The following is a 16,370-nucleotide window of genomic DNA, read 5'->3' as shown; positions in this document are numbered from 1 at the left end:
GCTGACTATTCAACTGTCCCTATTTATTTTAGGGTTAAATATTTGTTTTGTTCCCCAAAAAGTTCTCCCAAAGAAATGGAGTGAAATATGTGTTCCAGTTCCCCCACCCCAAACTGTAGATTCTGAATGTTGGCCAGTATGTGGCCAAAAGGTAAAAACTAACCAAGTTTAAAGCAAACTCTAAAAATATTTTAAAAGAAATGTGGCACTGTGGCTTTAAGAGATCCACCTTAAGCAAGCTCCCCCCCCTTTTGGCCTGAGTTGACTACGTCACTGGGGATGCAGGGATCAGATAAATCTGCAGCTGGAGCAACAGGAGAGCCACAAGAGTACCAGAGGACATCTGCAGAGCTACTCTCAGGTAGAAGTGACCAGCACGACTCTATCTAAGCATTGTCAACTGTCTAGCTACACTAATTCTTTTCCTACTAACCAAGGGCTTTTCCTTACTACTTTGCACTTACTGCATGTTGTTTCTATCTCTTGCTGATAGTTTTCTTCCTTTTCCTCTCAGAATGGAGCATGCTAATTTTATTTACTGAAGTGGCTGTCATGTTGTTTGCATTTCATGCTTGTGCCTGTTGGGGTATTTAATGAGTCTGATGTGCTAGCTGGGATTTACTTCAGACCATTTGTTCACTAATCACATAGGATCAGCTGTTCGGTTTTTTTTTTTTTTTTTCGCCCCTCTCCAAAGCACACAGGTCACCCAGTATTCAACAGAGGCTGTTAGCAGCCAGCATATCATTCCTCTCTCCCTCCCTCCCCCGCAACAAACCAAAAACTACTTTTAAGCCTCCTTCTACAATTATCATTTTATTTTTCTAATTAGTTGTATGCTAGGGGATGTGTTTGTGATACACTTGGAATAATCCATTTGTATTTGCCAAACTATCTTATTTTTAAAATTTTGAGCCAAAAATTGCTTCTGAGCTAGTCTCAAAAATGTTTTTAAACCTATATTCTACAGCTAACTAGCAAAATATATTCTATTATTTGTTAATATGACCCATCATCAGATTTTGTTCATGAAAGCAATAAGCTGATGAACTTTAATTTTAATTGTATTAACAAAAATCTGTAGTCTTTTTTTTTTGTCACCTTTTTTTGGGGTGCCAATCCTAGTTTAAAAGTCAACTTGTTTTAAAGCATCTCTCCAGCAGCAGCATAATTTCTATACATCCCTCTGTGAAGACCTACACTATTTAAATGGTGCAACTTCTATATTGCATGATATTCATAGGTTAAATGCTATACGTATGTGAATTAAAGCTGGATGTACATACTGAGAACCCATGATCTAAACTGATAATACTATTTCAAACCTTTTTCTAATGCTAAAGGATGCAATAATATAAACAGACATGCTGATTATGCATACGTAGTTTCTCTATGATACACATCTGCTCTTTTCATGTTATTTGAGGCATTAGATCTAACAAAGCTTGTAGCTCCAATTAATAAAGGATTTATGCTGGCATCAAGTAGAAATGCATTACAATGTCATAACACTAACAAAGCTGAAGTTAACAATCCCAAACTGCTGACCATTTAAGCAACAGTGCTGGACATTATTATGAGGAAAGACTTACAGTTTCTAACTGCTTTCCTTCTTCTGCAAAAAACCCCCCTCAGAAATAACTCTGGAATTGGAACAGCATAGAAAAACATAAGGTGAAAACTCCAGTTCTGCCCAGAGATTGGGTATGGTACACCCTAGCCAATGGAAGGACGTTGCCATATGCACAAGTAGCATATATAATTTGTAAATGAGCTGTGTATAAAGTGGGTTGCTGTGTATTTTTATAAAATATCCTTAGACATTAACATTTTTCTTTATTGGTAGACATTACCAAAAAACAAAAAGCCTTTGGTGTTGGGCATGTAAAAGCTGTTGAGCAAGTTGTTTGAATGTTGGTCTGACTTGATCATTTTGGGATCCGACCATCAAAATAAAATTCTTTCAGTTTATCCGCCTCTGAAGGTGAAATAGTTTACAGGCCTCATATCACCAAATCATAGAGGACTACATTATGAATGATATATTCATTTGCAATCAACGGATTATACTCGTCCTACATATAAGACCAATCTTGTTATGGCTCAGGTGCCCTTGACTCTTTGTTTTGAAAACCATGGGAGTAGACGGTGCTCTAACTCAGGATTTGGTCCCATATTCTCATTTTATTAGAGTGTTTAGAGTAAATCCTAGTAAAACATTTTATAAAAGACAATTTTTTCTTAGTACTGTAGCATTTGGTAGAGTGAAGATTTTACTGCTTCCTGGTTTTGGACGGAAGGCCAGGTAGTTAGCTCTTCATGTAGCATTTCCACTTCCAGAGTCTCCCAAAATAAGGAAGTATCCAGAGGCATAGAAATTAAAACTAAGAACCATCCAAGGTGTGTTTGAATATGAAGTAAGCTTTGTGTCCTGGGTCTATTAGTGGATTGCAGTTCACATCACATCACAAATGGCCATCACAGCTGGCACAAATTGTCAAGCTTGATGGCAGTCTCAATACAGAAGTCGAGTGACTTAACTAACCACTCTCACCTATAATAGTGGGTCATCTGGGTAAGGAACAAGGCATATTGGTGGGGCCATGTGGGTAGAATCACATGGCTGCTGCCCACATGGTACACATTTGCTGGATAAGTAAGGGACCCCAGGACTGTCAGTCTGACACGTCTCATGAAATGTATGTTTGTTTTGTTTGTTTATTTTAAAAACTCCTCTGGATCTCCAAGGAGGTTCAGATTTTTATCATTGTTCTTCTGATGAAGTTTGAATCAGTTATTTTATCTGGACCAGTTTTCACTTCCCTTAATTTTGAGGCCCCGGTTATAAACACTTTAATCTTGCACATTTGATTATCTAGCATTATGTAGGCAAACATCAGCATTATAGAAGTTCAGGGGACTTTAAGGGTGTCTGAACTCCATAGGCCTAATGCTAAGCTCTATTGAGGTTCCTGAACCCCACATAGGAGCTTAGCCTGAAATACCATTCCTATAGGAGCTTAGCCTGAAATACCATTCCTACAGGATCTGATTTGAACTAACTGCAGCCGCGGGAAACGTAACTAACCTTTGCTTAAACCAAAGATTTGGAATATCTGGGATTACTGTAACAGAACATCATACTTAAAATAGGCATATTAGTATATTGGATTGATTTCCCCCAAACAGATGTGTTGGTGAGTGCAACTAACCTAATCACTTGCTTTAATGATTGGATGTGTTAAATATTATTGGCACCTTATTGGCTGTAGCTCATGAAAGCTTATGCTCAAATAAATTTGTTAGTCTCTCAAAGGTGCCACGAGTACTCCTTTTCTTTTTGCGGATACAGACTAACATGGCTGCTACTCTGAAACCTGTTAAATATTATTGTCCTCATTTGACAGATTATACTGAGGCAAAGAGATATTGAAGATTTAATTTGAAGAAGGAAATTTCATTCAGTTTACCAAGGGGATTGTTATCAAAATAGTCCTTCAGAGAAGCTACTGTTTCTATCTTCTGCATATGCATAGAGCTCATTGCAGGATCAGAGCCTAAGTCAAGTGTCAACCAACCTACCTCTGATGTAAATATCTTTGAGATTCTTAATCTTATAGATCAGTGGTTTTCAAACTTGTTTCTGGCGACCCAGTTGAAGAAAATTATTGATGCCCGCAACCCAACGGAACTGGGGAGGAGGGACTCGGGGTGTGGGAGTGGCTTTGGGGTGGAGCAGGGGTTTGGGATGTGGGAGGAGGTCAGGGCTTGGGGTGGGGGTGAAGGCTCTGGGGTGGGGCCAGGGATGAGGGGTTTGGGATGCAGGAGGGGGCTCTGGGTTGGGGGGCTCAGGACTGGGGCAGGGGATTGGGAGACGGAGCTGGGACGTGGGCTTACCTTGCATGGCTCCTGGTCAGCAGTGCAGTAGGGCTGCTAAGCTAGGCTTCCTGCCTGTCCTCGCACCGCGGACAAATGGTCAGCAGCAGGTCTGGCTCCTAGGCCGAGGCGTGCAAGTGGCTCCGCGTGGCTCTTGCCCATAGGCGCCACCCGCCAGCTCCCACTGGCCAGGAACCAGCCAATGGGAGTGTAGAGCCAGTACTTGGGGAGGGGGCAGTGCATGGAGCCCTGTGGTTCCCCGCCTAGGAGCCGGACCTGCTGTTGGCCGCTTCTGGGGCGCAGCACGGTGTCGGAACAGGTAGGGACTAGCCTGCCTTAGCCAGGCAGCATTGCAGACGTGACTTTTAACGGCCTGGTCGGCAGTGCTGACCAGAGCTGCCACGACCCAGTGCCTTAGATTCCACGACCCAGTACTGGGTTGCGACCAACAGTTTGAAAACCACTGTTATAGGTGTTACAATTTTGTTATCAGTAATGTTCAGGGTACTAATTCACTGCTGCAAATAAAATATACAGGATAAGCAATGTGACAAAATTAATGTAGTCAAAGAAACCTTGTCACTTGGAATTTCTGTGACTTGATTAGTGCTTATTTCCTCAGTCTTAACTCTGCATTGATGCTAGGTTTTTGTCTTTCCATTCAGTTGATAGTAATGTACTTCCAAGCATTCAGTCGTAACTTTCCTCAAGCTCTTTCTTTATAGTACACCAATGTAGTATCCTAGCATTTACGAATTGTTTCCACTACTCTAATGAATCTGCCATTAGTTGTCAAACCATGACCTGGTTCTATTCTGAGACATTACTTTGAGGTAACCATTCTCCCCCTTGCGCACGAGATACATTAGTGTCCATGTTAGAGTATCATTGTTACCTTTACAGTTGCATCTCCTTTGTGACATGAATTCACGGCTGTTTCTATTAATTAACGGCTGGGCAACACTGGTGGGACTTGCTGAACTCTGGATAATCCTTCATTTTGATATTGGAAGAGAAAATTTCATCCTGTTCCCTGAATTTTTTTTTAAATGTTGTTAGTCAAGTCTGTGACCTTCTCGTCTGATTAAACATAATTACTATATACGTACGTCTCTTGTTTTAAGGGGAAGTCTAAGCTGAAGAATGTGGGGAGGAGGTCACCATTAAAGATAGTAAATGCCACCTGCTTGGGCAAACTAAAAGACTTTGAGAAAGATGCTCTTTAAAGTGCTATAAAGGCCTATTAAGGAACTAAAACAAGCTGTAATTAAAAGTCATCACAAGTTTTTTTTTGACAAAAACAAGGGTGTTATGTAGAATAGTTTATTACATCATCAGGTTTCCTAAAGTGCTTTACTAAGCTCTGAGTTAATGTGATGGGGTATAAAAACCCCACACTAGGATGGAAGGGGTTCAAGAACAGTACTGGGCTCAGCTAGCCCCGCCCCTCCAACCCTGCAGAGCATGCTCCAATTCATAGGCAGGAGTTGTAGACCAACCTGGATGAGCAAGCATCTCAGAGAGGTGATTAAGAAAAAGCAGAAAGCCTACAAGGAGTGGAAGATGGGAGGGATTAACAAGGAAAACTGCCTTACTGAGGTCAGAACATCTAGGATTAAAATGAGAAAGGCCAAAAGCCATGTAGAGTTGGACCTTGCAAAGGGAATTAAAAGCAATAGTAAAACGTTCTATAGCCATATAAATAAGAAGAAAACAAAGAAAGAAGAAGTGGGACAACTTAACACTGAGGATGGAGTGGAGGTTAAGGATAATGTAGGCATGGCCCAATATCTTAACAAATACTTTGCCTCAGTCTTTAACAAGGTTAATGATGAGCTTAGGGATAATGGTAGGACCACAAATGGGAACGAGGATATGGAGGTAGATATTACCACATCAGAGGTAGAAGCCAAACTCGAACAGCTTAATGGGACTAAATCGGGGGGCCCAGATAATCTTCATCCAAGAATATTAAAGGAACTGACACATGAAATTGCAAGCCCGTTAGCAAGAATTTTTAATGAATCTGTAAACTCAGGGGTTGTACCGTATGACTGGAGAATTGCTAACATAGTTCCTATTTTTAAGAAAGATTAAAAAGAAGCGATCCGGGTAACTACAGGCCTGTTAGTTTGACATCTGTAGTATGCAAGGTCTTGGAAAAATTTTTGAAGGAGAAAGTAGTTAAGGACATTGAGGTCAATGGTAATTGGGACAAAATACAACATGGCTTTACAAAAGGTAGATCTTGTCAAACCAACCCGATCTCCTTCTTTGAGAAGGTAACAGATTATTTAGACAAAGGGAACACAGTAGATCTAATTTACCTCGATTTCAGAAAGGCATTTGATACGGTTCCACATGGAGAATTATTAGCTAAATTGGAAAAGATGGGGGTCAATATGAAAATTGAAAGGTGGATAAGGAACTGGTTAAAGGGGAGACTACAGCGGGAAAAGGTGAACTGTCGGGCTGGAGGGAGGTTACTAGTGGAGTTCCTCAGGGATTGGTTTTTGGGACCAATCTTATTTAATCTTTTTATTACTGACCTTGGCACAAAAGTGGGAATGTGCTAATAAAGTTTGTGGATGACACAAAGCTGGGAGGTATTGCCAATACAGAGAAGGCCTGGGATATCATTACAGGCAGATCTGGATGACCTTGTAAGCTGGAGTAATAGTAATAGGATGAAATTTAATAGTGAAAAGTGCAAGGTTATGTATTTAGGGATTAATAACAAGAATTTCTGTTATAAACTGGGGACGCATCATTTAGAAGTAACAGAGGAGGAGAAGGACCTTGGAGTATTCGTCGATCACAGGATGACTATGAGCTGCCAATGTGATGTGGCCATTAAAAAAGCTAATGCGGTCTTGGGGTGCATCAGATGAGGTATTTCCAGTAGAGATAAGGAGGTGTTAGTACCGTTATACAAGGCACTGGTGAGACCTCATCTGGAATACTGTGTGCAGTTCTGGTGTCCCATGTTTAAGAAGGATGAATTAAAACTGGAACAGGTGCAGAAAAGGGCTACTAGGATGATCCGAGGAATGGAAAACCTGTCTTATGAAAGGAGACTCAAGGAGCTTGGCTTGTTTAGCCTAACTAAAAGAAGTCTGAGAGGAGATATGATTGCTCTCTATAAATATATCAGAGGGATAAATACCATGGAGGGAGAAGAATTATTTAAGCTCAGTACCAATGTGGACACCAGAACAAATGGATATAAACTGGCCACCAGGAAGTTTAGACTTGAAATTAGGCTAAGGTTTCTAACCATCAGAGGAGTGAAGTTCTGGCACAGCCTTCCAAGGGAAGCAGTGGGGTCAAACGACATATCTGGCTTCAAGACAAAGCTTGATAAGTTTATGGAGGAGATGGCCTAATTTTGGCAATTAATTGATCTTTGACTACTAGTGGTAGGCATGCCCAATGGCTCGTGATGGATGTTAGATGGGGTGGAATCTGAGTTATTACAGAGAATTCTTTCCTGGGTATCTGGCTGGGGAGTCTTGCCCACATGCTCAGGGTTTAGCTGATTGCCATATTTGGGGTAGGGAAGGAATTTTCCCCCAGGGCAGATTGGCAGAGGCCCTGGGGGTTTTTCGCCTTCCTCTGCAGTGTGGGGCATGGGTCACTTGCTGGAGGATTTTCTGCACCTTGAAGTCTTTAAATCACGATTTGAGGACTTCAATAGCTCAGACATAAGTAGGGGTTTGTTACAGGAGTTGGTGGGTGAGATTCTGTGACCTGCGTTGTGCAGGAGGTCAGACTAGATGATCATAATGGTCCCTTCTGACCTTAAAGTCTATAAATTGGTGACAGGGTTGAAAAGGGAGCAACCAAGCTCTGGAGGCTGCAAAGGAGTACAGACCTATCCTAAAGGCTCTTCCCAAAAGGGGCTAGAGATGCCTCCCTGACATGCCAGGACTATGCAATGAGCCTGGTTGGGGTTGATGGTTTGGTTACCTTTTAATTTGTCTTTTGCCTTATCTGGGACCAGAAGTGGAGGGAAGTAGTGGTAGGAAGTGACCCAGGGAGGGTAACTCAGAGGGTGCCCCCCCCAGAGGTCAAATGCTGCTGACCTTCTTAGGACCTTGGGTAAGAGCCTGGTGAGTAGTGGGCCTGGGCTCCCTTATCATTTCCCCATTGAGTGGATGCTAACCACTAGGCCTCACAGCCCACTGAGGACCCTATTACAGTTACATACTAGTGGCAAAAAAGAAAAGGAGTACTTGTGGCACCTTAGAGACTAACCAATTTATTTGAGCATGAGCTTTCGTGAGCTACAGCTCACTTCATCGGATGCATGCCGTGGAAACTGCAGCAGACTTTATTTATACACAGAGAATATGAAACAATACCTCCTCCCACCCCACTGTCCTGCTGGTAATAGCTTATCTAAAGTGATCATCAGGTGGGCCATTTCCAGCACAAATCCAGGTTTTCTCACCCTCCACCCTCCCACACAAATTCACTCTCCTGCTGGTGATAGCCCATCCAAAGTGACAATGAGTTTGTGTGTGTATGGGGGTGGGGGGATGTGAGAAAACCTGGATTTGTGCTGAAAATGGCCCACCTTAATTATGCACATTGTAGGGAGAATGGTCACTTTGGATGAGCTATTACCAGCAGGATAGTGAGTTTGTGTGTGTGGTTTTTGGGAGGGGGGTGAGGGGGTGAGAGAACCTGGATTTGTGCAGGAAATGGCCCAACTTAATTATCATGCACATTGTGTAAAGAGTTGTCACTTTGGATGGGCTATCACCAGCAGGAGAGTGAATTTGTGTGGGGGGGTGGAGGGTGAGAGAACCTGGATTTGTGCTGGAAATGGCCCACCTGATGATCACTTTAGATAAGCTATTACCAGCAGGACAGTGGGGTGGGAGGAGGTATTTTTTCATATTCTCTGTGTATAAATAAAGTCTGCTGCAGTTTCCACGGCATGCATCCGATGAAGTGAGCTGTAGCTCACGAAAGCTCATGCTCAAATAAATTGGTTAGTCTCTAAGGTGCCACAAGTACTCCTTTTCTTTTTTGCGAATACAGACTAACACGGCTGTTACTCTGATACTAGTGGCAATGACTTGCTGCTGGATGGCACTACACACTGGGGTAACCTATTTGTCTCTCTTTGCCCCAGATTCCCCCTATGGTCTTAGGGCCTGATTCCCCCACCGATGTGTTGAGCACCTGCATTTCCCATTGACTCCGACGGTCGCTGGGTCTTTGAAAATCAGACACCATATGATCAGCACAGAGGGTGGTGGACTTTATTTCATTTGGAGTGACACTCTTGACTGCATATAACTGACTGTCACACCACCAGTCCTCTGCTCCAGATGCATGAATATGCACAAAACTAGCACCGTCTGTGCTGCAGGACTTTACAGCAAACTTGGTGGTATGACAATAGCATGAAGAGCTCTGGATGCCATAACAGCTCACTATGTGGCACAAGGCTTAAATGGAGGAGTGGCAAGGAGAAGGGAACAAGAAAGAGAGGTAGGTGAGGCAGAGTTAGTGGGGAGGGAAAGGGACACAGTAAAGGGAGAGCAGGGAAATGAGCATTCTAGAATCCCTTCTCTACAAGGGTTGGTAGAGACTGCTGCTGTTGATACAGTGACTGTGTGGGAAAACATGGAAACATAGTTCACACTGCCTTGGGCATTAGATCCTGTTGTACTGAAAGGGAATGTTGGCCAGGACAGAAGAATGTGTTCCCTACATTCTACCTGAAAATGCCAAGCTATCTTGAACTTTCACATGGATATGGAGAACCACCAAAAAAATAGGCACAAGTGTCCTCAGTTTAACAGTGTCTGAATAAGTGGTGTCTTTTATTTCTCAAACAGTAAACTGAACAGAGGTAGCCATTCAGGGATTTTACTCAGGTATTTTCCTGTCCCCTACTGCTTTTTAAGCCATTTTTGTAAACATCTTTTGCTTTCCTTTATCTGATTAAATCATACAGACTTTACAGCTGTCCTCAGAGTTCTGTTTCATAAACTGTAACATTGATTTAATGATTTTAATTCCTTTTCCACAGCAGTATCTATTGTAGTGAGTCAGTGACTCTGTGGTCCATGAGAGGATCTCTCTCATATAGTGGTCCACAGAATGGAAAATGTTGAAGAACCATAGTAGTGAGACACTAAGTTACTGTGTACTTGGTCTAGTGCTACATTAACATTACTTAGATCTCGTTCACACAAGTAGAATTGTAATAGCTAGAGATGGAAGAGACCTAGTATGTTATCTGCTTCAGACATGGGTGCCAAGTTTGTATAATTTTTGCTGGTGCCCAGAATGGGTCCAAGAAGAGCCGGGACTGACCGGGGCAATTGCCCCGGGCCGCTCACTTTGGGGGGCCCTGCGCTTCAGGGGGACGCAGGGTCTAGGGTGGCCTGAGGGGTCAGTGGGGGGCCTGGCGCAGGCAGCAGCAAGCGACCCGGCCCCAGCCCGCCCCTCTCCACTGGCTCCTGGCATCGCTCAGTGGAGGGTGTGGAAGCTGGAAAGAGCTAAGGCAGGGGTAGAGGCTTGGTGGAATGGGGGCAGAGTGGGGTTGGGGCAGGGCAGGTCAGCACCAGGCCGCCCACTGCTGCCGATGCCAGGACCCCTGCTAAACCCCCAGGCTGCCCTGGACCCCATGTACCCTGAAGAATGGGGCCCCCCAAAGCTCAGAGCCTGGGGCGGTTGGCCCAGTCCATCTTATGGACGGAACGGCTCTGATTAAATATAACCTCAAACATTGGTGGAGCCATGCACCACGGGCCCATATAACTTGCCACCTATGGCTTCAGACCTCTCCACATTACATGAAACATACGCAGCTGATCTTTCTTTGATGCTCTTCCGCTACATGTTCTGAAACTTGCCACAAATTCACAGGAGGGGAAGGAGGAGAAGACCATAAAGTCTCACTCTTCTTTGTCACTATTCTAATAAATTAGGGCTTTAAAGTATTTGATCATTTTTTCCATAATTTGACAATATTTGGTCAACTGACCAGCCCGGAGTGGAAAACAGGGTTGGATTATTCCATAATTGCCCTAATCTGTACACCTACATGAAACTTTGGTACAGACCACTGTTGGAGAAAGGATACTGGCGAAGATGGACCATAGTCTGACCCAGTATGCAGCTTTTATGATCATGTATTACACACAGCAATATATTTTGGGCCCTTTGCAGCATGTTTTGGAGGTATCTATCTTGCATTTGGGTTGGAGTAAATTCTATTATTGGAGTATTATCTATTATCAGTGGTAACCCAGGGCAGCATTTGGACCTTTGGTAGGAAATACAGAGGTGTGATTTAAGCCAACTCCTTGCCAGTACACGATTGTTGTACAAGTTGCTCTTCTGACAAACTGCCAAAATAAGCCTAAACATGAATACTTTCCTTCTTTATTTCCTCCTGGCTTTAAATCTTTACCCAAGAAATACTAAATAGGGCAGTGGTGGTCTTTTGCTCTCTCTAACCTCTCTACTGCATTTAGGATTTCAGTTGTAGCAATAGTGCCACTTACAGACTGACCTCCCATCAACACTTTTAACTGATTCTGGGTCATTATGTACCTTTGATTGTCTCAGGTTTATCTGAGGAAATCTGCTTTTTTGTTTTTCACCAAAACACAAATAGGGATTACTTCATCCATTGATCTGGGATGACAAGAAGGAACTATGTAGCTTCTTAGGAGGTGCAGCAAATGAAGAACATATTGTGCTTATTTGAAATTAAAGGGGAATATAGATAAACAGAATGCAATTACTCAAGTTGGAATGCAGCCAGAATTTTGGAAATAACAACCTTATTCCTGTAGAAAGTGCTATGGGATCTCTCTTCTTCAATGAGCTGGACTAATTAAGTTCTCGATTTTTTTATGTTTCATTTGAAAGACAGTACCTGTGGCTGCATGGGTTCAGTAGTTTCTCCAAGGGAACACTGCCCCCTCTAACACCATAGTCCCCTATACAGTATTACACTATATTGTCAACACTGAGTAATTAGCCCAAGTGAGAGAGTAGCTGTTTAAACTTTATGACCTTCTCATCCATAACTGATGGTGTTAACAAATGAATTGTTTTAGCATCAACAAGTGAGCCCTGCAGTGAGGTGGGGCTTAAATAAGCTGGTGTCGCATTTTACAGATACTTTGGGCATGTCTACACTGCACAGTAAGCCCGAGTCTGTGGGACCTGGGCTTGTAGACAGTGTCTCCAAGCCTGTGCTGGAGTGTCCACACAGCATTGTAAACCTGGGTTTACAGTTGGTGGACCCAGGTCTCACAGCCATGCTAACGTGTCCATACTGGACTATGCAAACCTTCTGACTCTGGTCTGCTGCTTGACCTGCATCCCCACTGCAAAATGACAGTGCTTGGACCCAAGTCACAGTGGGATCTACTTCCCCCAGCAGGGTCCTAGGATCTGAGTTCTGGCTGACCCATGTTAGACTGATTTGTGTGTGGATGGAAGTGGGGCGTGGGCTCAAACCTGAGTCAGAACTTGGGTTTCATGTGCAGTGCAGACATACCCTTGGAGTCTAGCCATAGTAATGAATAGGCAGGTACAAACTGAGTCTCCCATAAATCTGATCTTCCCTTTGAAGCCATGTCCACTTTGGTGCTGTGTTGATTTTAATTACATGGGTATTGTGAGTTGGTTGTTTTGGGCAACCAACCCAAAAACAGTCCTTCAAAAACAGACTCCAACGATAAACAGCAGAACTGGAATTAATCTGCAAACTGGACACCATTAAATTAGGCTTGAATAAAGACTGGGAGTGGATGAGTCACTACACTAACTAAAAACTATTTCCCCATGCTAATTTCCCCCCTACTGTTACTCACACCTTCTTGTCAACTGTTTGAAATGGGCCATCCTGATTATCACTACAAAAGTTTTTTTTCTCCTGTTATAAAAGCCCACCTTAATCGGCTCGTCTCATTTAGAGTTGGTATGGCAACCCGCATTTTTTCATGTTATCTATCTATCTACTGTATTTTCTACTGCATGCATCTGATGAAGTCGGCTTTAGCCCACAAAAGCTTATGCTCAAATAAATTTGTTAGTCTCTAAGGTGCCACAAGTACTCCTCATTCTTTCTGCTGATACAGACTAACACGGCTACCACTCTGAAACCTACACGACATGGTGGTTGAGAGATATAGTTTAATAATGTTTGCATAGTGTCTTAATATCTTCTGACTTGCTAGAGAGCAAAATTTTTTTTCTTTAAAATGTTCAATTTACTAAGAAATGGAGACAAATTATCAAACCTTCCAAAAATAAACTAGAAAACACACTTGGACACAGCACTATTGTCTTTAGATACTCTTTTCTTAATTGACAATTCTTAAATGTCACCTGACAGTAACATGATCAAAATGCTTTAGCTGCAGAGATCTTTTTTAAATCAAAGGTGACTTTATGAAAAACAATAAAAAGCCACTTCTATTGCATGATAACAGAATAAATTATATTTTTCCCTAGAAGAAGTAAAGGCTGTAGAAACAAGGGGCAAACATCTTTTCATGAATTGGTGGGTGCATGGGGCAGATATTTTTCCAGTACTGCAGCAAATTTTCCAGTTTACCAGGTCAATGCAGAGAGAGGAGCAAATGATTCCCAATTCATATACTTGGGATATAAGGAAAGGGTCAGTATAAAAAGAACTTGATTTGTAGTGCATGAAATCTCAGAATGAAGTAAATATGAATGTATGCTCTGTGGAGCAACAGTTATAAGTGGCTTTGGAAAGCAAAAGTCTTGCAGTTGTTACCAGGGTATTAATGTTCGGACTTCTAGTGAATCCTAAATTGGGTACTGGGTTTGCTGTTGGTAGTGGTTTTTTGTTTTTATTTAATATCCCCCCTAAAGTAGTTCTGAGCATGAAGACTGACTTGGGGAGCCTAGAAAGATCTGCTAACCTCCCAGGGGGCTATATTAGATCTGTGAGTCATGGAGTCCTTGCATAGTAAGTGTTTGGTTACAAGCCTTTTATGGGCCACAGCTCAGCTGGGATATCAGTATCTGTATTATAGCTCCTATCTATTCTTAGGTGGCACTTCAGCAGGACTGAGCAGGCAAGGCAAAAAAGAAGCAATTATTGTATTCTCAATATTTGTAAATGTTGTCTTTTTTTCTTTATTTTAAAACTATTTTCTTTTATCCCTCCACCCCCACCCCTTTTCTGTAGAGCCTTTTTGGTGACCTGTGTAAAAGAGTTACAAAATGTCTTACAACGTGACTCTCAATGGACCTGGACCATGGGGTTTCCGACTGCAAGGGGGAAAGGACTTCAACATGCCCTTGACCATATCCAGAGTAAGTGAACAAAAAGCCTTCTTGCATTTGCTTAGGTTAGAAAGTAGCAGCAAAGGAGTTGCTAAATGCACGCTCTAACCTGGACAAAATTAAGAGATTGATCAGTCTGTTGAAATAGAGGCAGAAGGGACTGAAAAAAACAGAGCATTTTAGAAGAACGAAAAATAATAGCATGTTTTCTTTTAGCACATTTAAACTTCCTGATTCAAGGCATAGCTGATAATGCCAAGAAGCGACATCTTAGATGGACTGTATAAGAAAGATGAAACTGCATCTTTACTCAACAAGAGCAAAAACCTACTTTTAAATTTAATGTTTCTGTCATGCTATAAAACAATTTTATTTTCCGTAATGTTACTTCTTTTCTGTGGCCAAGGGGCCTTATTTACTTTGTAATGGGGTTTGTTGATGGAGGGAAGGAAAAAGAAGTGATCATAATAAATCAAATGAAGTTTCCAAAAAACGAGCATGTAGCTCCCTATAAATGTGTATAGTTTGGGTTTTGTCAGACTTTTTTGTTTTGACATTTTTTCCCCCCCAAGGCTTTTCATCTGTAGTCCATCAAGCTTTCGGACCTGTGACTATTTCTTTTTCTTACTTGGCACAGAATAGTGTAGCCACATCAGCTAATAAGACCAGTGTCAAAGATGATTTCATCTGTTTTTGAGAAGAACATGGTGGTAGGTTTGGGGATTTTGTTGCCTTTTTTTTTTTTTAATCTTAGATTTAAATAAAACTTGCTGAGGTTTGTAATGGGCTTAAAAGTACACAGAATGAAGCAGAAGGCTCAATAGTGCTGAAAATATTGTCTTAAATTGTACAGGGACCTTCTATTTGCTGATGAAAAACAGTGAATGATGTAATAATTAATTACTCAGTGCAGTTATTAAGTATAAATCAGTCCATTGCTTGCAGTTCCACCTCTTTATTTCCTCTAAGAGTAATTTTTAAAGGCAATCCAGGGGCATGCTCTAGTTATTACCCGACCTATTTTACTAGTTTCCTAAAAGGAGAGAGGTGTTACAAAACCTCTCAACACTGAATGCTTTTGAATTTGTAGATGGGAAAGATTTTCTCTCTAATCAGCAACTAAGCAGTTATTTAACAGTTCTAATTTGGCAGCTGGAAATTTCGCTCCCTATATTGTTTTTGTTAAGTCAGTTTCAAGTATTATTTCAGACTATTTAGACATAGACACAGAAATGTACAGTCCAAAATGTGTTCTGATTCCTTCACAAAATTAGCTGCAGCGGGAGTTCCAGTTTTTGTGGTGGAGGCAAGAGAGGTTACTTATTTAACTAAGTGTTAAAAGAATAACAAACTGATCTGCTCAGATAAACAGGTAGATGGCAAATAAAAGAACTGTTTTGGATGCTACATACTATCGACACTCATTTGGAAAGCTAAACTTTGTCTGATCCTCCAGCATTTGAAGCTTTTAATACATTTATTATGTTGACTTTTGGAAACAAAACTGATTATCTTTGCGCCAGTCATGAGTCAAAGACTTCAGCAAGCTTTTGAAATCCTGGGAAGCTATCCATTTTAACCTTTACGCTATAAAGCTCTGTCTTATTTGATCTCTCTTGTGTATAGGTATAGTGTGTGTCTCTCTCCGTTCAAGGCTGAGTCTGCATTAATTTCAGGTTGCTAAATTTATATGCTCCTACTCTGATAGGAGGAACCCTTTCTTTATCCTCTCTGCAAAGGTGTCATTGTTCTGTACTGTTATGATAGAAGGCTGCCCTGTTGTCAGCATTACAAAAATATTGTCAGAAAAATAAAAATTACTTTTCCAGTTTTAAGCTAATTTTAGTACCGTAGATAGTGCAGGTCTCCCCTTATCCCGCACAAGGTAAGGAAGTAGACTGCTTATGGTAGATTTGCTAATATCATGTAGACATACTTGTGACATTTTAGTGCCCTTTATTGTGAGGTCCTAGTTATTTGTAGTGCCTAGAGGCAACCAATCAAGGATCAAGGGCCCCATTTTGCTGACTGTGTACACACACAAATGAAAAGACAGTTGTTGCCCTAAAGAACTTAAAATGTCAGGCCCGGATCACTGTGAGAGTCCCATTGACTTCAGTGGGACTGCTGAAAGCATATAATTTAAGCATGAGTGTAAATCTTTGCTGGATCAAGGCCCAAAAAACTGCTTC

General features: G+C 41.7%; 1 protein-coding gene across 1 annotated transcript in view; it reads left to right on the top strand.

The window, feature by feature from the left end:
• The first annotated feature begins 283 nt into the window (after positions 1–283).
• Positions 284–16,370, top strand: part of LOC140914757 (LIM domain-binding protein 3) — a 123,332-nt gene continuing 107,245 nt past the window's right edge. Inside the window, exons 1-2 of the mRNA XM_073353349.2 lie at positions 284–361; positions 14,081–14,208. Of these exons, the coding sequence (XP_073209450.1) occupies positions 14,116–14,208 (93 nt within the window). The 5' untranslated portion in view covers positions 284–361; positions 14,081–14,115. The remainder of the gene's footprint in view (positions 362–14,080; positions 14,209–16,370) is intronic.

The sequence above is a fragment of the Lepidochelys kempii genome, chromosome 7, assembly GCF_965140285.1.
Source record: "Lepidochelys kempii isolate rLepKem1 chromosome 7, rLepKem1.hap1, whole genome shotgun sequence".
Taxonomy (NCBI): domain Eukaryota; kingdom Metazoa; phylum Chordata; order Testudines; family Cheloniidae; genus Lepidochelys; species Lepidochelys kempii.
The sequence above is the reverse complement of the archived record's forward strand: the minus strand, read 5'-3'. Positions and strand labels throughout refer to the sequence as shown.